The following is a 26017-nucleotide window of genomic DNA, read 5'->3' as shown; positions in this document are numbered from 1 at the left end:
CTTAGTTTTTATTTAGTTTCTATTTATTTTTCCTCTGTGAAAAAAGGTAGTCGACGAAGATTTTGCGTCGACGAAATCATTTAGTCGACGAAATCAACACTACAGTGCGAACCTAACCAAACTGTAGTGCCTTGAAGGACGGCGTACTGTCCAGGACCACTCGAAGGTTCTTTCCAGCTGGAACAGAAGCCACCATGGGTGGTGTTGGTGGAAATGAGAAGATCCTGCAGGGAGCAGGACTTTCCAAGGAAGACAATAAGCTCAGTTGTTTTTTTTGAGTGGCACTAGCCCCTCCAACGTCTGGCTTTTGAAATGATTTCATATGGCAGCCAAGTCTATGGACTTAATGTTTGTTTAGAGCACTTTACAATGTGGACTTTTAAAGGGCCACTTCACCCCTTTTGCAACCAGATCTTATTTTAATTATGTTTAGGACACAAGAAACACTTTCCTCAGGTTTTTGTGCAGTGTTTTTAGATATTTTAGTCATGACGCCATCTTCATGACCAAAATTTGCCATGAAAATGTGGTCTCACTTCCTTCCTGGACTACAAGTCACACGTCCACACAGCCTCCCTCCTCTTCACAAGGAGGGCAGTGCACCAATTAGCATTATGGTCATTGTAGGATTTCAGCAATCCAGTCAAACACAGACTGCATTATTTTTCTGGCCATAAGGTACTTTTTTTTCCTTCTTTTTTTCAAATGGTGCTACTGTTAATTACTACAAATACTATTGAGTGACTGTACAGTACTTTCTCGCAGCGGTGAAAGGTCCTTTTAATGTTTGTTTTGAGCACTTCACGCCTGGTAATGTTTGTTTAGAGTACTTTAAACCAGAGGTTCCTAACCACTGGTATGCGGACCAGTGCCGGACACATACCCACTGGTATGCGAGAAGAGAATCCCCCTGCCTGTGAGTCACCAGGATTTTCTAAACGGTAGGGAAAAGTTGACAAGGTCGAATGAAGATGCCAAGGATTCGTCAGCGACGCCGTCACTGACTGTGGTTTATAAACAGCTTTGAGTCTGTGTTACTTCCGTGTTGCGTAGCATAACAATGACATCACTGTCAAATCCTTGGTATCTTTACCGTTCACGTGTGTTCAGCAAGTAGCTCCAGCAGCGTAACAAGCTGTAGCCTATTTTGTCATGCTCGCGCTAATGAAACAAAACACTACATGGTACGGGATTATTACTTTCCTCTTTCCTCTATGCTGAGCTTGACGTTTTGGGAAGACATGCACTGTATGACATGTCAGTCAGGCATGCAGCAATGCACCCATCAACATGCATATGCCCGGTTCTGCTGGAGGTTTCGTCCGGTGAAGGGCGAGTTTTCCCCTTGCCAACGTTGCAAAAAAACTCAGTGCCAATGTGCTCAGGGTGGGGGTGGACAACATCTGGTCTCTTCTCTAATGTGTAAAGTGTCTTGAGACAACTTGTTGTGATTTGGCGTTCGGCAACTAGAATCAAGTTGAGTTGAACTGAACCTAAGAGCACGGGTGGTCGGTCTGGCAGATGACACTATACTGTAGCTCCTCACCATGGTGGATGGTCTGGCAGATGACACTATAGCTCCTCACCATGGCGGATGGCCAGAGTAAGACAGGTGTGATATGTTGGGGTTAGCATCAGCTGATCTAGGAAATTGCTTAGCGGGAAGATGGTAGAAAGAGCTTCTAATATCAACAACCTTTCTTCTTATCAAAGTGGGAGATAAAAGCTTCAGCAGAGAGGGATGCAGGGGGAGGAGGAGGTGGAGAAAGGCTGATCCTTGGGTTAGGAGGCAGAGGACTGAATCTTAGCAGTAGTTGAGGGACTTAGCGGTTGGATCACAAGAGGCAGAAGGCAGAGAGGAGTGAATGGAAGAGGAAGATCGAGGTCATCTGATGGGCCAGTTTTGCCAGATAGCCTATTGGAGGTAGCAGATGCGGGCGTGCCGGCTTGGAGGAGACTTGCCGCAGAGAAAGGAGGGAGGATGCATGTGAAGTTCTTTGATGGGCACAATTACTCAATCACGTATCCAGTTGTCGGTTAACTGTAGAGTACTCCAATCTTGCACAATTTGAGAGAGTGAAAAAGACAACAGACTTTTTTCTAAACATTTTTTGTATCAACATTCGTTAAAGCTCTTACTATTAACTGTCCTTATAGTGGATGATGATGATGTTAACTGCGACTGCAGGTCGCATTTACTATGCAATCGTACGTTTTTGTCCGTCAGTGTCACTCAAAATGTGAAAGCCCCCATATATGGTGCACAGGTCTCGTGACATCATCAGGGTTAGTGTCATAGTAAATGCGACCTGCTGTCGCAATTAAGCCCATATATGGAGATCCCTGATGTCATCAATATTGACCAGCAACTCTACATCTGACCTCAAACCCTTAGTTCTCCATATATGGATATGTCAGAACCTGTTCTGACATTCCATATGTTGATCCTTCCCCATCCATCCTTCCTCTTCGATGTCTCCCTTTTGACTGATACCTGTCCATTCAAACTGTAGACGGGCCTGCCCCAAAGTTATTAGTGCAGCCACGCCCGGCAGCCGGTGAAAACTAGATTTCTCAACAGGCCCGACAATTAAGGCCCAGCCCTACCTGGGCCCTCATCAAACCCTGTACACTCAAGATACTGCCCCCGCTGCTACCCTTAAATCTCCATATATGGAGCTGACCGGTTCTGACATTCCATATGTTGATCTGACCTCATCAAACCCTGTACACTCAAGACCAGCTCCATATATGGCCAGTACAGAATTCATTCCATATGTTGATCTGACCCCCCATGCAAAAGCACCAGCGCTCACCCAGCAGTCTGCTGTCACCCAGGCGGATATGTTGATCTGACCCCCCATTCCAAAGTGCCAGCGCGGGAAGGACTAGTGGAGAAGAGATCCAGTAGTACTAAAAGACAAGTCGTTTTCTTTGGTTGCGCTCTGGTGTTGCTCTGAAAATAGCAGATCTGCAAGCGCTCAACGTGTCACAGCACGTTGTGCTGTGAGCTTGTAGATATAGGCTTGTAGATGTTCAGCATGCAACCAAGTGCAAAATCAAACATTACGACAAGGCCTGCCAAAATGAACTATAGATTTAGTAGACTGAAATCTTACGATATTTAGTCGACTAAAACTAGATATAAATAAACATTTCAGATGACTAAAACTAACTTTTCTGTCAAAATCAACACTACTGCAATCAGATGAATTTGCTATTATACGCATGAGTAATGGCAATGCACTGTTAAACAAAACAAACAAAAACTTTACTTAAAAGTTTATTATTATAAAAAAAAATTTAGAAACAAAGTCACAGATTAATATGTGAAAAAAATTGAAAGCGATAGCGATCTAATGACATTTTCACGTATAATTTCCTAGTCACACTGTTCTCAGTTTAAGCTTTTTGTTTGTTTGGCCCCCACCCCAAAACTCATTATTCAAATAGACAGTTTTTGGAAACCCCTTCACATTGTCTTGTTTACAGTGCAGTTATTCCTCTCTCTGAACACAGCGTCCCACCGAGCTTTAGCTTATTTTTGAGAATTGCAGTCCCTGAAGGTGACTTAGCAGCAAAAAATGAGATTATGTTCTATTGCCAGGGGTAAGGAATCTGAGTCTCCTGGAGGCATCTAATTTATCATGAGATGACGGCATTTCTTCCCCACCACAAACACCACCACAGGGCCCTGATGTGTACAAATTATATCAGACAAAGTTTATCCCGCTAAAACCAGGAAAGCATCTGTGTCATTTATTATTTTTATATTATTATAATTTTTTTAAGGGTGGGTCAAACTGGACAACCAATATCTCTATTTGAAGCTATGATTCCCTGCTTTCATATGATATGAAAAAACGAAAATTCAAAAAAATCCAATGGCAGTCCCTCAGTCAAATTTAGTCACATTTTTAACTAAAATCTTTGCTTCCAAGGTTGGGTCCCGGGAACAACATATTTTGAGATGGGGGTCTGTGGCCAAATACATATCATTTTGGGAGCGTCATGACATGAAAACATTTGAGCGCATTTGACTACAACAAGTAGTCAGAAAACAGTTTGGATATAGAAGACATGTGTGGAATCAGCCTCAGGTCTCAATGGTTTAACGGCGCCCCCTCCAGTGTATGAAAACAGAGATTAGAGCATGCGTTCAAGGCAGAAGTGCCCGGCACCTTTTTAGACAGAACGTTGGCAGTCGAGGAATCCTCAACGACACCCCTCGACCACTTGACTAATACTTTCTTCGTTGTGTATGCAAAAGAGAGAATTTAAATTAAACTGCAGTGCCTTGGAAAGTAACAGACAACAAACCATTCATCTCCCCGTGCCGTGATTAATTATCGTAATGAAGATTTTTAATGATAAAGTAGAGGACACCGCACAGACTTAGCAACAGAGTGCAGAAAGAACTCAGCCGGCAAGGTTCCTCATAGATTTGCCAAAAGGTGTCTAAAGGTTTTCAGTGACTGAGTGGTGTAGGCCTACTGCATCTCTCTCTGCATTTAGAATTATTTATATGAGTCGTTTCAACCCTTCTCATAGCATAAAATGAAACCAAATTGACCCTTGTGGGTAAGAGTTAAATAAGTTGGTTACTCTCCATTTAGCTGGAGACTGCCTGGAACTCCCTCAAGGACCACTGGTGTTCCCCGGACCGCTGGTTGGAAACCACTGGTTTCTAGGGTGCCGTGATGATACAAGTTTATCATGAGACTGACCGCAGAGTACTTTGTTTATTGTTTGGGAATTGAATTGATCATTCATTTATCACTTCAGTTTTAACTAGGCATGTAACGATTCACTCAACTCACGATACGATTCGTATCACAATATGAGGTTCACGATACGATTGTTCACGATATTTTAAACAAAAAATATATATATTTTGTTATATAATGTATCTTCCCCCACGAGCTTTTTCACATTTTTTATTTTACTACATTGCAAAAGAAGTAGCATTACTTTTGACAGTGCAGAAACATAATTGCCTTCCTTGATGAGCACCAATGCCCATCATCACCTGGGCACAGACACACACAGCTCCCCTCTACAGTGCTATACTGAAAGTGACTCATTTCTCTCCAAAAGCACTTGAATATGATGGAATATGACTAAAGCTCACATTTCACATCACACACCATAATTCACTAGCCCCCCTAAAAACAAAAAAATCATTTTTGAGTGGTGCAACCACTCCAAGGAACAGCAATGTCTGTGACCTGTGACTGTTTGTGTGTGACTGTTCGTGTGTGACTCATGTGTGACTCATGAGTACCAGTAGGGGCGCTGTTGAGAGAGAGAGAGAGAGAGGAGGGGGGGGGGGGGGGGGGGGGGGTTCATATCGATTCATATCGTCAGGATTAATATCGATATACGATATATCGTTACATGCCTAACCACTTTTTGACCCTCTGTCCTTTAGTAAAATTGACCTGAGTTAATATAATGCATACTGTGTTCTTTTTCCATGTACACCAGGGGTAGGCAACCGTTATTATCAAAATAGCTATTTTGGCCCAAAATATATTACAATTCTATCTGGAGCCTCAAAATATGTTTGCATCTTCAGTCATGCTGGTCTTTCAATATTTTTTTTTGTTTGCTAATTTCTCAAAGCAAATCAAGTATACCAGTAAGCCAGTAGCATTGGTGGTGAAAACAAATAATGTCTTAGGCATTAATACATTCTTTATATTCCTTCATAAAATGTCTTTCTTATTTTTATCTGGAGTATAGGCAACATTGTTTTGCAATATCATATTGAAAGAATAACTTTATGCCTACTACATTAATAAATTATGATTAAAATGAAGAAAAGAAAAGAAAAGAAAACCTCTTATTCCTTTTCATACTTCTTTGCCCAAGCAACTGGGAACCACGGCAGAGGGCCTAAGAGCCACATGCGGCTCTAGAGCAGCAGGTTGCCTACACCAAATGTCTTTGCCAAACAGCGGATTTACAGTACAAGCTCACAACGCATTGTGAGCAACGTGCTCTGATGAAGGCTCATAGCTGGAAGCTTTTTGGTGTGTGCCAAATAAAAAGGTGGAAAAGGGGGTATACTTTGTCCTCCATGTATTACATTTTTTGGATGTACTACCTTTTTGGGATTTATTTTCTACTTTTTTAACTTTATTAGTATCATCGATAACACTTAAGGGGAAGGGGCCTGGAAGTAGGAAGAGTTATTCTGTGTGCATAGAGCCTATTATACCTATTTGATCCCACAAGGGGAAAAATTCAGTTTTCAGCTTCATCCAGTTAAGGGTTGAGTGTCTTGCTCAGGGACATTGGGAATCAAACCTGCAACCTTCTGTATCCCTGATGCAACCTAATTAAGCTATCATGGCCGCCCCAGCTTGAAGATCTTCTACTTTGGCCGAATGTTCGTCCCGGAATACGTACGCTCTAAGGTTCATATAAAAAACAAAATCAAATGGTGGGTGCATGCAGCTACAGAATAGAATGTCTTGCATAATTTCCACGATAAGGTATTAACTGCTTCACAGCTTGCATATATTTCAGAATGTGGGTAGTAGAAGGAATATAATATACATCCACGTTGCACTGTGATAATCATGAGACAAGCATGACCGTTGAAACTGATTTCCACGTGAAATCTATTTCATTGAGTGGGAGGTTTTAATCTACAACATCCTAAAAGAACATTGAACAGATCATTATATCCCGAACCACGGCAACATTCAGTGGTGAAAAGTAACTGCCGGTAGTTACTTTTACTCAAGTAGGCTACTGTACCTGAGTACAATTTTTTACAATACTTTTACATTACTGTATGCATTTCCGATTTTCTGTATTTTTACATCTACTCCACTACATCTCAGAGGCAAATATTGTCTTCTTACTCCACTACAATTTTTTGAAAACCTTATTTACTAGTTACTTTGTTTGAAAACTTGTCAAATGGGACATTCTGCATTCTTGGTACCTGAAAGATGGAGTGCCACATTTTTTTTCCACCCTAAAACATGATCATCAGGTATTATTATAATATAAGGAAGAAGTACCTTTTCCAAAAAGTGTACAGTATTTGTTAAAATCATGCTTTTATGTGGACATGCCCACCAGTTCATTAAGTATGCCTGGTTTGCCTGGTGGGTGATGATGGGTGGTGATCCACCTGAACTGAAGCTGCACCCACAGCTGTAGTTGTATGATAGGGGGAGGGGTTAGGGGAGGGGCTGATAGTTTGATGTCACTATATTACTGTTTATTTCATTGGCCCGTTTGACTATCAAGGGTTCAGCCTCCAGGAAGAAACCCTAAATACAAAGTTAATACACCATTGCACATAAAAACGACACCAGGGTGTCTGTCACCTCATAGACACATGAAAACTGGAAAAATACAAAAATTGTGGCACTCCATCTTGAAGTACACTTTTGTACTTTTATTCAAGCTAATTTTGATTTCCGGACTTTTACTGGTAACTGAGAGTTTCTAACATTGCAGTATTGATACTTTTACTTAAAAGGACACTTCACCCTTTATGCAAAAAAAATATGTTAATAACGTTTAGAATATTTAGAACACTTTCCTGGGGGTCAGGTGTGTAATATGTGGTTTTAGATATTTTAGATTTCAGCATCTCTGATGTCATGGACACTGGGCTTACTTACTTCCTGGACTACATGTTGTCTCAGTGAGACAGCTCTCCCCCTATCCACAAGGAGGAGCAGTGCACCAAAGTATTATGGGAATTGTAGTCCAGGAAGGAAGTGAGCCATGTCCATGACATCAGGGACGTGTCATAATGGATCCTGCCGCAAAAGAACAAGGAGGCGCGCTCGTTTTACCCCGCCGGCTACTATTAGTAGCCAAGGAAAGCGCCACCCGCACGGGTGGAACTTCACCTTCTAATACAAACGCAAACCCCATTCTGCCAGCTGCCTCGCTAGCCTAGTGGACTACTACACCACTTTGCAATCCGCGCTCACTGCTACGCCACCTTGCAATCCGCCCTCACTGCTACGCCACCTTGCAATCCGCCCTCACTGCTACGCCGCCTTGCAATCCATGCTTAACGTGTTCGTGCCCCGCTGCTTCCACTGTTTTTACAACCACAGACTTTTTACAACCACAGACTTTTTAATAGTTTTTGTTTTTGGATTAAGGTTGGTGAGGGGTACGTTAATAGTTTTTGGATTAAGGTTGGTGAGGGGTACGTTAATAGTTTTTGGATTAAGGTTGGTGAGGGGTACATTCATAGTTTTTGGATTAAGGTTGGTGAGGGGTACGTTAATAGTTTTTGGATTAAGGTTGGTGAGGGGTACGTTAATAGTTTTTGGATTAAGGTTGGTGAGAAATTATGACAGGCAGTTTCTGCTGTCAAAATATGTCCCCCCCGTATTTAACTTAAACGCCCAATGCATTCTCAATGGCAATAGCACAAACTTTGGCATGCTACTAGTCCTACATACTTACACCTATAGATTCAATTCAAACCTATTTAGGTTCATTTTACGGTGGACATGAAATGAAATCTGAAATGAAATCTTTGAAATGTTTCATAGTTAGAAATATATAGTGCTTTCAAATTTGAGAAATGTATAATGGGGCTCAATGGCAGATATTGGCACGTCAAAAAAGCACTTTCACCTAGAAACTCCATTCACACATTTTATAATTCAGCTTACTGTGGAGACACATGCTGGAACTTTTTACTTTGAAATTATTTGTAGTTTCTGAGTTATTTAACTTAAACGCCCAATGCATTCTCAATGGCAATAACACAAACTTTGGCATGCTACTTGTCCTACATACTTACACCTAGAAACCCCATTCAAACCTATTTAGGTTCATCTTATGGTGGCCATGTTTGCCTGAAAAGAAATCTTTGAAATGTTTCATAGTTTTAGAAATATATAGTGCAAGGACACTTCGACACCAACTCTGGGGGAGCCCAGGTTCGAACCTTGCAGTTACCATCCAGCCACTCTACCCCCTGAGCCACCACCGCCCTGTTTTGGTTTGGTTTTACTAGTTTATGACAGAATGGAGAGAGAACGCTAAATTCATTGACAAAGTACATTTGGAATTTGTCACCCATCCTACACACCCTATATATACAGAATATATCTCATTATTTTTGTTTTATTTTACCACTTACTTTCTTTCTGTTGCAGCGTTATGAGTGTGTGTGCTGGCCAGGCTGGGAGGGGAAGTTCTGCCAACGAGAAATTGATGAATGTTTATCGCAGCCGTGCAAAAACAACGCCACCTGCACAGACCTCCACGGCAGCTACAAGTAGGTGTACAGTGTGTGATTTGGCTTTCGGGGCGAGCATAGGCTCGAGGCGCATCATTCACTTAACCCACTAAGACCGGGAAAACATCTTCTGTGATTTTTTTAAAGATTTTAGCCTTGCGCTATTCCAAAAAAATGTACAGATGTACAAGCTCACAGCGCTGTGAGCTTGTACGTCTGCTGTTTTTGAACATTCTTGGAAGCAGTGTTAACTTTGACCGGAAATTCTGATTTAGTCATGTAGTCTTTCGAATAATACACCATTTACGGTTAGTCCCATTTAGTCATCTGAAATTGTTTAATCTTAGTCTAGTCTTAGTCGACTAAATATCAAAATCTTAGTGTTTTAGTAGGCTATTTTAGTTTTATAGTCAATACAATTAACATTGCTCGAAAGTGTTTGGAAATGCTGAATGTGACGTTGAATTACGTAGAACAAGTTTGAGAAAACCACAGATTTTAGAAGTCATTTGTAGAAGCGGCCTCATGCAGGTGTCGATGGATTAATACATGCAAAGAAAGAGAGAGGGGGAAAAAAAGCAGAAATCTCTCTCTTGGAGATGGCAGCATGTCCTTCCAGTGCCAGCAGAGATAATGAATTGCAGATGGCAGGTGAAATAAATGAGTCAATCAATGACTCGCAGCATGAAAAGGTTCCAGGGGGATCGGTGACTCATTGGAGAGGGAAAAAGCTGCTATATCTGCTCGAGCTAATGCCCCCCCAACCCCCCCTCCCTTCTCTGTAGGGAGACATAAAACGGCTTCAGGTGGAAAAGTTGGGGGGTGGGGGGGGCGGAAGGGAGTTGAAGTGGTCGCGGTAGTGCTGCTTGGGTACTCACTGCCACCAAGTGGAATATTTAGCTTCCTTGAGTGCAGATAAGCCAGATCTGCACACCAGTGTGCAGCCCCCGACCCCCCCCCCCCCCCCCTTCTCTCTCTCTTTCTCTCTCTCTCTCTCTCTCTCTCTCTCTGTCTGTGTCTCTCTTGCTCCCTCGTTCGCTGTCGCATACATTTCCATTTAATATGTGGTCAGGGCTCTAACCTCATGTGTCCTACATTCAGCTGTCCAGAATTAAATGCCGCTTTGACCAGTCGTGCAATTAACCTGTAAATCCTCCTTAACTAGTTCTGCCTCATGCACAGATTCAGGAGGGAACGCACGCACGCACGCACGCACGCACGCACGCACGCACGCACGCACGCAGACACACACACACACACACACACACACACACACACACACACACACACACCACCCACACACACACACAGGGTCATACATACTGCTGCCATGCATGACGGACAGAGTAGACTCTATAAGTCCCCTAGTTAAATGTTTGTCTAATCTAAAATATTTAATCCATTTAGACATATTCTACAAATGCCTTCTAAATCAGAAGTTCACAGACTTTCAAGATTAAATAAAAAAGGTCCAAAATGTTTATGAATAGCCAATGCAAAAATCTACACTGACGCAGCTGCTTTCCCGGTTTGAATGGGTAGTTGTTGTTTGCGTTTAATTCCCAAATTAGTCCCAGTACTTTATTACTTTATCTGGCAATTAATATCAATAAGCGATTAAAGTATTGATTGATGTGTGTGTGTGTGTGTGTGTGTGTGTGTGTGTGTGTGTGTGTGTGTGTGTGTGTGTGTGTGTGTGTGTGTGTGTGTGTGTGTGTGTGTGTGTGTGTGTGTGTGTGTGTGTGTGTGTGTGTGTGTGTGTGTGTGTGTGTGTGTGCACCTGCCTTTGCGGTGAACACCAAGGTGCTCGTGCGCTCGGGGCTGGACAGGTGTGCGCTGTGCAGACAATGTGAACGAGTGTGATTCGGGGCCCTGTCTGAACGGAGGCCGGTGTCAGGAGGAGTGGGACGCGCCCGGGGAGTTCCGCTGCACCTGTCCTCCGTTCTGGGACGGGCCCCTGTGCGGCCAGCCCCACGACCCCTGCCACCCCGCCCACAACCCCTGCCTGCACGGCGCCACCTGCCTGCCGCGCTCGGACGGAGCGGCCTCCTGCAGATGCCCAGCTGGTGAGCAAACGTACTCACTCAGTCACCACCACCACCACAAGCCTTTATTTTAAGCCCACACGTCCAGCAGAGTACAGTAGGATGTGCCAGATGAGTTAAGATTCCACACTGCAGTCACACCCATGCTTCATTTATTCTTTGGTTGCATGCTGCTGGCATGTGCTGAAAATAGGTGATCTACAAGCTCTCTTGTGAGCTTGTAGACAGGCTATTTTTCAGTTATTTTCTGCCTTTTTTCCATGTATTCTCGGGTACTGGCGACCTGGCTATTTCCCACATATTTTCGGGTATAGTTCACCTCGTTTTCCACATATTGTCGTGCACAGTACTCGAACCACCTTGGATTCTTTGCTAAATACACTACACAATGCAATTGATTTCAGTAGTTACTGTAACCATTTCTAAAGCTCTGCGTCTCAGTAAGGCATGCATACGTTGCATGAACACACTAAAATACCAGGTGTTCGAAAATATTCCCAGTTCTGTTTTGTTGTTCTGCTTTGTTGTTCTGCTTTCTTTTTGTCTCCGGACAGCTCTTTTGGCAGAAGATGTCTGCAAATGACGAGTTATGTGGATGAATGGTTCTACTAACAATTTTTTAATCGGACAGATTGTGTGTTCGTCTTAAAAAAGTGATCTTGGCTTAACATGCAACATGCTTTATCTAGCTGATTTAAACATAGTGTAATGTGCCCTAGTCATCAGAGGAAACCAAACCATTGAAGCCTTGGAATGGAAATATGAACATGAAGTGCAGAAACCTCTCAGTTAAATGAATTCAAATTGAATCCAATTCAATCTTTCTACAATAGTCGGTAGGCCTACCAAAACCCAAATGCTATTGAAATGGAGAAGCATGGGAACAGAAACCACGTGTCAGTTATTACGATATATTAACTGTTGATGGCGACATTAACCCATTTTGGGTGGGAACCCCTTTTGGTGTTTTAAACATTATGTTATAATTTAGCTATTGAAATATTTTTGAAAAATCGTGAAAATATTTATTTCAGAAAACTGGAGGATTTAGAAGATTTTGAGTTCAGGCCTAAATGGGTTAAAGGTATATTCATTGATTTCACTTAATTCAAATATCACTTCTTTTTTTGTTTTGTTGTGATAATTCTCCCTACTATAGAGTGTGCTGACCATATAAGGAGTTCCTCCCTATCCCCAGTTAACCCCTGGGGTAAAAAAAACGTAAGTTTCATTTTTGGCTAGGTGGCCCAGCCTTCATCCAATCAGGATAGAGAGGGGCCTCCCAATCATGATCGAGCGGGGGCGGGCCTTTGTGTGTGTGTGTGTGTGCTGTTGGCCTGTCGTGTGTCCCCCCACTGTAGTGCGTGCATGTGCACATCTTGTTACCGGGGCAGACCGGGGGGTTTTCCAAATCACTGAATGCTCCTTTAAAGTCCCACTTTGTGACATTTATTTTAGTAGTGTTTTTGGCGGCACCTCTGGTAGCTCGTTGAAACTGCAATTCCCGAGATTTAGCGTGAAACCAAAACACGGGCGTAGTGCTCCAAAATGAATGGTCTTAGTGGCGATATTATTAGAAAAAGCAACATTGACGTCTTCAGAAACGCTCTCTCATTAGTGAATACATTTCGGGTACATTTCCGATGCCTTTGTCATTTTGGTGTGAGCTAGTGTCTGGAGCAGACAATGACCTTTGTTTCATTTAAAAGGTTACAGAGTAAGGCTATGACTTTACATTTTCTGTATTACAGAATTATGTCATTTGATGGGCAATCATTTGCAAGTAATGAAGCAGAATGATCCAAATGGTCAATATCAAGAAGAATTACCCGTCTTGATATCGATCGCATTAACTCTCAATTAAGCACTTGTACTTAGTCATGCATGTGAAATCATAATTAGGTCAATAGTTCTAATGGGTTCTTTCTAAATGGAGCACGTCTTCTTTCTGGAGCATATAGATGTAATATAGAAACGTGCAGCTACCCTACGTATTGTGGCACTGTGTGAATGTTTATTTCCTTGTCCATAAATCATTCTCTAGGTAGAATCTGTACACCTGAGATCACTGAAAAGAACGTTGTTCATAAAAAATAGGCTTCTTATTGCAGCTATAATGGAAGAGTCCTTTGAGGTTAGGCAAAATGTGTCAACGGTCAGAGCATAGCAGTGGCCGTGGTTTTCTGGACCCACTGAAAAATCTGCCGTTAATTTGTCCAGGATCCTGGTGAGTCATGGCCATAAAACCTTTGATTCTGTGAAAAAATTTGAAAAACGCTAAACAAAGGGTATTTATTTCATGTAGTATATCATATAATTAAGGTGTTATGGTCATGACTCACCAGCTAGGATCCTGGATGGCTTGATTCTAATCTAGGCTTAGAATAATTGATATAAACGTGTTTTGTAAATCTCTATGGGAAAATGAATTGGAGAGGTTTCAGTGGGTCCAGAAAACCACACCCACTGCTATGCTAGCTTTTCGAGCAGTGCAATATCACACGACTAAAAGTTCTGTTACTTTTCATAACTATCTACAAGTTACATAGCTGCGGGGATCAGGGTGCTTTGGAGCACTTTGTCCCCCGCTGTCACTACACTTCTTAAACTGACAGATCCGGGGAAAAGTTGACTGAGACAGTGTGTGCTTTTTATCCAGCGATGCCCTACTTCAGTCGTGAGTTGCATCAATTCCCACCTAGTTGTTACCGGCTGCATCCAGCCTTCTGATGACTGCAGGCCACGGCGTGCGTCTGAGCACAGCCGCCGTTCTGCCAATTCTCATGTTTTTCGCTAGGCTACATCCACACTGTTATGTTTTCATTTTAAAACGCATAGCATTTTTTTCACTTATTATTATTATTATTCTTTCTTTCTTTCTTTCTTTTTTCATTTATTTTCTTTTTTCTTTTGCTATGAACTCCTATAAGATGGAGCCTGTTCTGACCCCATTTTAATTTGAAAACTTTGGGGATTAGGTTTGAGTCACGACAGGTACGGGAAATGGAGACTTTTGAAATTGATTATGCCTGGAGTGAGTTATTGCTCCTATAAAACATACTTGTAATAACAATTCCATTTACAAGAATACATTCTACAAGAAAGTATAGTTCCCACACCTGTCAACAAGGTGGCTGTTATGCAACGCTGGCATTCCGATTTACTTTTATTCAAGCCGGTCGGTCTCACTGCAGCTCTCTCTGCTGCCTTTTGCTGTTCCTGATACTGGCATAGAAATCTTGCAACATGTGATTAAACCATACCTTTGATGTAGATCAGAGATTTACAGTAAGTTTCCTGACACCAGTCATCAAAGCATTCGATGGGCCATAGCGGTGTTACCCCCCGTGTCCGTCAGTCTCATCTTTGTGCAGCTGTGCGTGTCACCTTCAAAGTGGACTTTTCTTCGTTGCTCTAGCCACGCCGCTGTAGTTAAGATGGACTTTTCTTCGTTGCTCTAGCCACGCCGCTGTAGTTAAGATGGACTTTTCTTTGTTGCTCTAGCCACGCCTCTGTAGTTAAGGTGGACTTTTCTTTGTTGCTCTAGCCACGCCTCTGTAGTTAAGGTGGACTTTTCTTTGTTGCTCTAGCCACGCCTCTGTAGTTAAGGTGGACTTTTCTCCAGAGACGTTGCTCTACAGCTCTAGCCACGCTAGAGAATTCTCCATGAATGCAAGGCTTCATGGGGTGTTGAATTCATAGGTAATTGTTTGGGTTAAATATCCCTTTAAATGTCACTGTGGACTTCACCTTGACCTGGCCCCCGGTGTATGTGAAAGGTTGTGTGGGACAGAGATTATTTTTTGAAACGGTGCTATATAACACGTGTGGACGAGGATCATTTTTCATTTTAAAATGACTTTTAAAAAAAAAATGAAAGCGTATTAGTGGTGGCTGTGTGGCCCAAGAAGAATTGACAGTGACACCGGGAAGTTTAAGAGTGACCCGTCCAGCAGGGTCAGTGCTGTGGCTTCAAGGCCAGATGGGGGGGTGGGCCAGTGGTGGGGAGGGGATAGCTCGGTTCTCATAAGTTCTGAGGAGCCGCTCTGCCAAACCCGAGAGTGCTCTGTCTACATCTGATTTGGGGGGGGATATGAATCCTTCTGCTTCCGCCCCTGACACAAGCTCCAACTTTTTCATTAAATTACGTCCGTCTGGGTTCTCACCAGAGGAGGCAACGACATGTCTGATTTATGGGGAATATGTGATGTAACAGCAGAGAGAGAGAGAGAGAGGGCCTCGTTGCATCCGCTCCTCCTGCTACTGTGGAGCAGCAGCACAAAAGTACACTTTTATCCCATTGAAACTAGGGAAAACATCGGTGTAATTTTCTTTGCTGTATAGCGACATACTGTTTTGTTTTTTAGAAAACAAAAGTAGGATACCTGAAGTAACAGATATACAAGCTTGACGAGCTTATAGATCTGCTACTTTTTTATTTATTTTTAATCCTGATAGTTGTAGACATATGCAGTACAGTGATCTATACACAGTGCAGTGGTCAATGTATGTGGTCTATAGATGCGTACTGCATCTAATGGGCTATATATTGTATGCGGTACAGTGGTTTATAGATACAGTACAAATGTCTATAGATGCAGCACAGTAGTCTGTGCTACAGTAGAGGTCCTATGGATGCAAAAAATCCAAACAAAACCAAAAAAATAAGGGGGGTGCGCGTGGACCCCTCCTGGAGCCTCTACTACAGGGTTCCCCAATTAATTTTTCTCAAGGGCCATATTTTAAGGTACCAGGCTGGGGGCCGAGTCCGCACGCGTGAGGTCGAGGTCTTGCCCTGAAAATTCATTTTCAGGGCAAGACCCCATTTGAAAAGGATGCCCAGTTTGACATGCATAAGCTACTGACCCCCATTTAAATTTTAAAAATTAAATGGGGCCGCAAATGGCCCGCGGGCCGCCTATTGGGGAACCCTGCTCTACTATATGTATTTATAATTGTATTTTACAGACGGCACGGGTGGGCGGCCGTGTGCCTCTGGGCCCCCACGCAGTCGCGTTGTCTGTGTAGCTCTAGTAACGCCCCTAGATTTAAGATGTGTGTGTAAACATAGTAGCTCTGTTTACATGTGCAGTAGGTCTAGCGGTCTACTTGGTACAGATAGTAGTCTTTCTGTCGCAACAGTTCACAAATCTTGCTGCTGTGTTTTCACTTTGTTGTATTTCTCCCAATAGATATGGGAGTTCTTTTGTCATTGGTCATAGAGGTCACAAATCCCTCTATAGTTATTTGGGGTCAAATTTGTCTCCACTTTTGTGAAGCGGCGTTTGATTCCATATACTGGGGAAAGTCCCGACAACACATCGGTGTATTCTCTGGCCTGCAGAGTACTGCAGTACTAGTGTCTGCAACAAGTATGCAACAAATAAACATGTTTAATGCCTCATTTATACGTGCATTATAAATCATGAATATGAATGAAGGCATTAGACCCGACCTTAATATAAAGTCTTACACCCACATGGGTAATTCCCTTGCTCTGCAGTTATGTTTAAATTGTAAATGCCAAGCACATAGCCACACGTATAACACAGGTTTGATATTCCACTGCATAATGTCAACCTTGGCCAATGCAGACATTGTTTTCCCTGCAGACCTTCCACTTCATGCTTGCCTGCAGGTCAGTGGCACTTGGCTTTACAGCAATTTGCTCCATTTCCATGTGTTGCATCTTTGTGCTGGCTCACGACCCAACAGCGTTGTTTATTGTTGTGTTTGTCCTGTGTGGGAAACGAGAGCTAATAGTTAAAGAGCTTTACAACAATATGATTCACACTCCGCTCCCATCTCTATACCCAAATCCATTGATTTGTATTCTCTTGCATGCACGCACGCACGCACGCACGCACGCACGCACGCACGCACACACGCAGACATGCAGACACAGAGACACAGAGACAGAGACACAGACTCAGTCAGCATTGTGTGAATGGAACGGCCAACTAGGAAGTTAAACACTTAAGCCCCATATACAGTACTTTGTCTTATGACAAATGAAAGCAAATTGAAGATCTACAAGCTCACAGCGTTTTACCTCTAATAAACACGCCCCAAAATACGGACACCATTATTAAATACTCGCGACAGTAGCTTAGCTCCTTTAAGAAAAGGTTCTTCTTTGCCTGTTTATTAAAGGTTCAGGTTTTTAACAATTTACAGGGTTGTAGTCCCGTCTAATTGTTGCATCAGCGTATGGAGATGAAAAGATATGTTATAAATAGAGAGGCTGGGAGAAGCTGCAGAAAGGTTCCTTGGAGAGGAATAGGAAATGAGGGAGCGGTAGAATACATTACACCCAGAGCTCTGCGTGGGCTCTCTCTCTCTCTCTCTCTCTCTCTCTCTCTGTATCTCTCTCTCTCTCTCTCTGTATCTCTGTATCTCTCTCTCTCCCCCATACACACACAAACTCGTACTCCGTGACTCACTACCGTCCATGATTATAAACCGTAAATCCATTCCTACTTCGCCTCAACTCAACAAACAGAGCTATTATACAACTCGTCACTTGATCCCAATCCAACTTTTTGGACCCTCAAGATTATGGTGGTTATTTACACTTAAGGGGTTATTTTTCAAGGAAACCGGCATAGCCATAACGTTATTCCCAGGTCTAATTAAATGTGAATCTCTCTCTCTCTCTCTCTCTCTCTCTCTCTCTCTCTCTCTCTCTCTCTCTCTCTCTCTCTCTCTCTCTCTCTCTCTCTCTCTCTCTCTGTGTGTGTCATGTCTGGCATACCCCACAGATTTACTGCCATGGGCAGAACCTCACCGCCACTCTCCCATTGCAACGTGCCACCCGCCACACACAGTGACAAACATTATCAAGGCTAACTGTTTGGAAAAGATCAACATCAATTAGTTATGTCATCCCTGGTATTTAAACGTGCCAGGTTTCTTTTCTTCAGTTAGTGCAGTTAGCGCCGCTATAGAGAGGTGGGTGCTCTGAACTGAACATGTATGCTGCTACACTAGAGGTGTGTGCAGTGGTCAAGTACTCAAATGTTTTTTACATTAGTAAAAGTATCAATACTGCAATGTAGAAATACTCTGTTACTGTTAAGTCCGGTGATCCAAATTTACTTTAGTTAAAGTGCAGAAGTATTGGCATCAATCAAAATATACGTCCCCAAAGTAGAAAGTACTCATATATTTTGAAAATATCAGACTGGCTCTTAGCGTTGGAAGTGTTAATGTTAATGTTCTGGTTAATGTTGAAATTGTCTGGGCGTACAACAAACATAGCAAAAGCTATGAAGAGACAATGTATTGACGCCCATGCCGGGGGCATGGTGGACCCTTTGAATGCATTCACAGAGGTTTCCAACAGACAGCAGCTTTTCTAATAGCCACCACGGATAATGTAGCGTTATCACTGAAAACCTAAACAAATCCACAGCAGCCACACTGTGACTGAAAGGATCGCCTCTAAACGAGGTAAAGAGAGCTAGCGGTTGTCCTCATACTCGCGAGTCGCGCGGCAGGCTGCAAGAGCTGGATTGTGAGGGTTTTGTTCTTATTTCTGCAGCAGCACACCACCGCGGCCGGCCGGCCACGAGGGCCTTAAGTCAACTTGTCAGGCCAGCGCAGATGTTCCACATTCCCTCCTTAATGAGGTAGCCTCGGCGGGGTGCCTGACAGGAAGAGCAACCTCCAAATGGATAGCTAGGGTTAGGGTTAAGGTGAGGGTTACTGTCCAGCAACTGCAGGAGAACAGAGGAAAAACAAACAGATGTAATAGTGCTTACCCCAGTGGAAGGAGAACTTACATTCTGTGTGCAGTGTGCGCTGGTAAAAAGAAAAGTTCACAGGTTTACACTTGACCCATCTAGCTTGGACACTGCCTCGAATTCAAGATCCATTTTGAGGATGATTCGGGTAAAAAAAGAAAATAATAATAATAATAATAATATTCTACAAGATCCTTTGCTATAATTGCGAATTTGCCCTCTGCATAACATTATCAATCATATTTTATCTGTCGTCACAGATGTTGCATGAGCTATGTAAAGTTCCCCTCGTCCCATTCATTGTTTAACACATTAATACATGAGGCCAATTCTTAAAATGTCTTCTAAATCCTGAGGCAGATTCTTAAAATGTCTTCTAAATCCTGAGGCAGATTCTTAAAATGTCTTCTAAATCCTGAGGCAGATTCTTAAAATGTCTTCTAAATCCTGAGGCAGATTCTTAAAATGTCTTCTAAATCATTACAGTTTTCTGGGAAAAAAAACCTGTTTCTATATCAGTGATGCTCAAACCTTTTCATGTCAAAGACCCCCATAATATGTATTTGGCCGCAGACCCTAATCTCAAAATATATTGTTCCAGGAACCCCCAGAAGCAAAGATTTGAGGTAAAAATGTTCGCTATATACTGTACACACACACACACACACACACACACACACACACACACACACACACACACACACACACACACACACACACAGTCCCTGTACTATCGACGGCTAACGATCGGACAGGGAGGCCATGCCGTTACCAGGTTGTCTCCTGTTTTTGTACAAGCCCAAGCAATTAGTTGTGGAATACATGTGATGCCTTTCTGTTCTTCCTGTGCAGGGTGTTGCACAGGATAATAATAGAACTACATAATGTACTTGAGTAAAAATACAAAAGTATTGGCATCGAAATATACTTTCACCCGTGTTTAGTGATAGTGTGATAGAGAAAAATCCCATAATGGACATTTTTATTTTTTTCTACACTGTACCATTCTCACATGTCTCACATGTTTTTTTTTTTTAGAAACATTAAAAAAATAATATGCACGTTTTTCACCGATTTTGACCCACCCATGATAGGGGGGGGGGGGGGTGCATGAAATCTATGTTCAGTTTTTTTGTGAGAATTCATGATGAAATATTGAAGGAGAGTAGCTCAAGTTGCCATGTATTGCTGTACTTCAATATATTTTGATGAGAAATATTTGTTTATATGGAATATTTTACATTGGGTAAAATATACCCGTGTTTAGTGATGGTGTAACACAAAATATGTTTAGTGTTCTAGGTTTAAAGTACCAAAAGTAAAAGTACTCGTTGTGCAGAATGTCTCATTTAAAGTTTTCAAATGTATACAAATATTTTGACAATAGCAGATCTACAAGCTCACAATGTGTCGCATCGTGACACATCGTGAGCTTGTAGATCACACACCCAAAGTAGCAAAAATAGCATATCTACAAGCCCAAAACGTGATTTGAGATAGAAATTTGAGATAGAAATTCTGTACTTTGGGGTTTCCAGTTCAACAAGTTTCAGATGGTCATATCTTCTTCATTTTTTTTCCAATTTCAATGAACAATACATGAAAGCTTACATTATGTAGTTTCATAATATGTAAAAAACTGAAAAATGACCATGCCCCCCTTGTTTATCAAACCACTGGACTCGGTCACACATATATATATACATATATATATATATATATATATAGTAGTATAACGGTACGACAGCAAAAACCTGAATTTCAGACTGTGAATATTGTCTGGAAGTCATCTAGAGAGAGGGTGTGTTGCAAAAGCTATAACGGCTGGCTGGCATCACACAAGACAGCAGAAACAAATACTGTACCCAGACTCTTCAGCTCGCTTCTGTGTGTCTGCTGCCAAATATGCTAAATCTGTTTGTTTGATGATCTGCATCGTTCTACAGTCCTTCTTGAATAATTTTCCTTTTTTTAAGACATGTCATGAAATATCTCAAATGCTGTTACTAAGACAAAAGCCTGCCCTACAGTAAGTTTAGGAATGCCTTGAGGAGAAATGTTAACACATTGACCGCCAACGGCGTAGTTCTATGTCGTCTCAATCCCAGCGCTTGACTGCCACTTCGTCATCTGTTTTTTTCAGTGATAACGCTAGAGGGCGCTCTTCGCCAACCTATAAATGATGCTACGACTTGCTGAGAGGACCCAAAAAACCCCCCAAAGGATTTATAAAACAAGCCATATTCAACTGCCGATAACAGAATGGCAGATCGCAGTTACAATGTGTTTTTGTTTTTTTGTGAACGAACTCTGCTTTCCAAACTTTCCGTCCTTTGTTTACATCCACATTGAAATCAATAATTCGGTGGATCTCGAAAGATTAGTAATACGCTGGCAGTAAGGTAATGCAAGCCCTGCAGTATATACTTAGTCAAACATGCTGAATAGCAAAAGTAGCTGAACTACATTGGAAATTTGAGATGTTGTTCATAATGAAGTGATGAACAACATGTTTAGAAAAGGAGGAAATGACAGCTAAAATAAAGCAAATCCCACTCAGATTCCACAGCAACCAGAAGTACTGAATTACTGGATGGTGATTTGTCCAAAGTCTCCAAACAGCTTTGTGGGAATACAAAATGCTGCATTTTTTCAGTTCCAAGTATTTTGTAGTTGCAGATATCGTGATATATCGTTGATGAAATTTCATACAATATATCGCAAATCGCAATATATCGAATATCGTGATATTATCGTTATCGAGGGCCTAATATCGCGATATATATCGTATCGTGAGGAACCCATATCGTCCCACCCCTAATTGACGATGCCGGGTTGAAAGTGGCAATTCTGCCTTTTATTATAGAATGAGAATTCTGAGGAATCGGAATAGAGAGATGAACTGAAGAGTGAATTGATGCAGAAGCACCGTGCGCTCTCTCTCTCTCTTTACATGCAAACACCATTTGGTCTTGTGGCTCATAGAATTTCCCCAGAGGTATTGCGTGGCCAGATGGAGAAACAAAACCCCTTTATTTGCATGGCATGCGACACACTAGCCTTCATCTTCACCAAGATTGAAATTGTGTCCTGCACAAAACAGTTGGTTAATGACTTTATGTGCAGCTGTGCTGACAAGGGAATTGACAAATATGTAACGTGATATCGCAAACACTCCCTGTCACCTAAATGGATGCTCCTCCGGGTAGCCGTCTCAATGCACCTCATTGCCTCATTTATTCCATTCATTTTTGGTGATCATCCCCTTTTCCCAGCTGGAACAGCCACAGCTTGATTATTCCAGACAGGTTGCGGGTCTTTTTCAATACAGTTCATTAATGGAAATATCCTGATAGGATATAGGGGGCTGTGACAAATGCCAGAGTGATCATTTTGCCACATACCCGTAGCCTTATTTATTCCCAAACACAATGAGGTAATACAGTTTGATCAACACTAGCAGCCGTGTTTGACATGCTGAGTTCCTGCAGCAGTGCGGATCACGTACACATACACAGTCGCACGCACGCACGCACGCTCGCGCGCACACACACACACATGCGCGCACACCGGCACACATGCATACACACACATGCGTGCTGGTTAACCTTTCAGTGGTGAGCGAGTACAATTTACAATTTAGGCATTTAGCGGACGCTCTTAATCCAGAGTGATTTACAGTAAGCATAAAGCAAGGACCTGCTGAGTTATTAGCCAACTCCCTCCTCACTCTGGTGGGAAATCCCAGTGGGGCTGCCATTTTGTTCACTGGGCAGTTCCTTGTTGAAAATATTGTTAAGCTATTTATTATTGTTGATCAAATGGTATCTTGTTGAATAATAAGACGATTGGTGTCTTATAAACAATGATAAACCAAATTGCCTTTGGTATCCAAGCTCAGGCAACAATAAATGTTGTTAGTGTTGTTATAATAAAAAATATATATTGCATAGCCATTTTAAATTTAATTGTGGTCTTTGTTCGACGACTGCACTTTGAGTCGAATTGTTTTATTGACTGCTATTTTGCAATTACTTGATAATACACCAGCAATTGCTTGTTTTATTTTACATAGATTTATTCCCCTCATACAATTCAAATTTTAGCACTTGCAGTCTTCTTTGTTAGTGTTAGCTCCTGAAATGTTCCAGCCGAGCTCATTTTGGTTCATGTGTTTAGCATAGAAATTAAGGAATTTTGGCAGAAAGACGTTTTTTTAAAATATACAGTATATATATTTTTTGTTTGAACAAGAAAGAAGAATGGCAGTTTATTGTCCAAAACATTGGCAATTCATTATTATGTATTATCCCTGCCAGGCCAGAACGGACAAAGGTGAGGGGTTATGTGTACGATGTGCATGAAACTAACAGTAGCCCCAGGAAGAACCAACATGGATCTGTCCGATTTCCCATATTTCATCCCGATTGGCTAAGATGGCCTTTCAAAGTTTGCAGGATTGGTCCGTTTTGAACAAAATGCCTCAAGTCATGAACGCAGCGTGAAATTCATGTGACATTTTGCGCAAACATTCCCACTATAGGCAGAGGACGAAATGCCCTCAAATGTGCATATTAGCCTCATGGTGGCGCTATAACAGGTCAATTTGCATTTTTACCTATAACTGCACCAATCTGTGTGAAACGTTGCATGCACACTCCCTAGAGGCCAAGGAGATACCTTTGACCTGTATTTTTCACATTTGCCTTTTATATCGCCACCAGGAGACAGACTTTTGTAAAGCACATTTTTTGATATAACGCCTTCCAATCCAAAAATGTGTGGTCTTGTTAGGTTTAGGGTTGGGTTTTGGGTAGGGTGTCAGACTGTTGGTACGTTGGACCAAACACATGCACCCCTTCCGGCTAGCCCAACTGCATGCTACTTAGCCCACTTTAGCCTGTTTGCTATAGCTTGTGACTGAAGAATAATATAGGGCTACATTCCTTTGTCAGAGGAGAAACTTGAACAGATTCTACCAAAACAAATAACCCTCTTATCTAGGTATCATTTGAGGTTATTGGTGCAGAATCAAGGGCTGGGCTGGAGCCATCCATTCCATCTCAATTATCCTGCGGCCTAATGGCTTTTTCTATACGCTAATACACCACTTTCAATGCATTTCAAAGAGAGGGTTGTTTATGTGGATTAAGTGTGTTTTGCAGTATTTAAAGAATGCTGAAAGCAGTGCAGGCTAGAAGCCGGGTTTTGTGTGTACATCACAAGGAGTGCTTGGAGAACCCGGGGTGAACTCCAAATGTGTGCATTTTTTTCTTCAGTCAGACTAACATGGTCTACTTTTAGAACCGACTGATCAGTGGTAGATAGTGTCAATGCTTTAGCCAAAAGAGATGTTTTGGATCTTGAGGGGAAAGTCTACTAAAGCCATAGAGTAGCTAGATAAGCTGTAATTATTATGGCATGCTTGGGCAATTACACGCCACTGTAAAAAGAAAAAGAGGTTACGGGCTTCATGCATAATGCATGAAGCATCTGAAACATTATCTGTGGGATCATATAGGCTTATGCAATAGAGTAATGCAGCTTAGATATGTTACTGTAACATACTGCAGCCTATCCAAGCTGTACAAAATCCGGCATGTAAAGCTGTTATTGATGATACTGTAGGTGTTTGTGATGAAATGGTATGACATTAAAACAATTTCTCCATGTTTTATCAGAGCCTGTGTGATGTCATGAGATCAGTCATTTCTTTGGTCATTTCCTTAAAGCAGGGGTTCTCAACTCGTGGGTCGCGACCACTCACGGAGTCGCCAAATTATTTTGGGGGGTCCCCAATTTATTTATTTTTGTTGCAACTGAATGGCTGGAAAATGGAAATGAAGAGTTTACATATAGTACACATAGTACATGCATAAACTTTCCTTAATGATTATATCTGGTCTCCACCAGGCCGAAGGCATGGGGAGAGTTTGTGTCGTTGAGCAAGACTCTGAACCCCTAATTGCTCCCGATGTGCAGGTTGACGCCTTGCATGGTTTCTTCTGCCATCGGTGTATGAATGTGAGTGTGGTCTGGATGGGTGAATGTAATGCACAATCTATGTAAAGCGCTTTGGATAAAAGCGCTGTATAAATGCACCATTTACCTAACCACACGCTGAAGCCATGGGTGAGTCTCAACCGGCCACGTAGTCGGACTAACGGGATGTCGGACCAACGCGTGCCCCCCATTTTACATAGGAAGGAATAGAGATTCATTCCCCTTCACAAAATTCAAATAGAGGGTATGCGCATGCATAAAGTGAGTGGCAAAGTGACAGGCAAAGTGAGTTTAACATTGTTTAATGTCGTTTAATGCAATTAGATTAGACTTTGCTGTTTGGATGCATGGGCTGTCAAGGCCAGAAAGTAGTTTTTAGCCACTCAGTAGGCATTCCTGCATAACTTCCTGGTTTGATGATGATGTCACGCACATACCCTCTATTCATACAGTACGTGCAGTCTTCGTTGTTATTGTGTTAGCTCCTGAAATGTTCCAGTTGAGCTCATTTTGGTTCATGTGTTTAGCATAGAAAATAAGGCATTTTGTCTGAAAGACATTTGTTTTCCACATGAATCAACGTATCTGTTGCGGTGTTGGCACACTGGTGTGTTTTTTCGCATGTGGTCCTTGATGATGATAATGATGGCAATTAATTATTATGTATTATCCCTGCCAGGCCAGAACGGCCAAAGGCGGTTATGTTTTCTGGTCTGCTCGTAGTGAATTAAATTAGGCTAATAAACAATATACAACACTTACTGATGTTCTTACAACACCAGCATGGAGAAGAGTGAGTCGGGTGACTGATAGCTGAGGCATAATGCAAGTTAACAGGAAGTAGCAGTGCATCTAAAACTTAATTTAAATACCGCAACCAAACGTGAAAATCATAATGGTAAACAAGAAGGTTTGCGTTTGTATTGTGACACTGTATTGTGTATCACACACTGTGTGATACACAGTAGAATTGTAGTGAAGAGTCA

The 26017-nt window shown here is 42.0% G+C and overlaps 1 protein-coding gene across 6 annotated transcripts in view; it reads left to right on the top strand.

Moving 5' to 3' along the window:
• The window catches only part of eys (eyes shut homolog), a 580966-nt gene that overhangs the window by 318533 nt on the left and 236416 nt on the right, over positions 1 to 26017 (top strand). For all 6 annotated transcript variants that reach the window (XM_079513211.1, XM_079513209.1, XM_079513213.1 and 3 more), the window contains 2 exons: positions 9156 to 9277; positions 11042 to 11304. In XM_079513211.1, coding sequence (XP_079369337.1) covers positions 9156 to 9277; positions 11042 to 11304 — 385 coding nt within the window. The remainder of the gene's footprint in view (positions 1 to 9155; positions 9278 to 11041; positions 11305 to 26017) is intronic.

The sequence above is a fragment of the Electrona antarctica genome (assembly GCF_951216825.1).
Source record: "Electrona antarctica genome assembly, chromosome: 10".
Classification (NCBI taxonomy): domain Eukaryota; kingdom Metazoa; phylum Chordata; class Actinopteri; order Myctophiformes; family Myctophidae; genus Electrona; species Electrona antarctica.
Note: the sequence above shows the minus strand (reverse complement) of the source record. Positions and strands in the feature narration are given on the sequence as shown.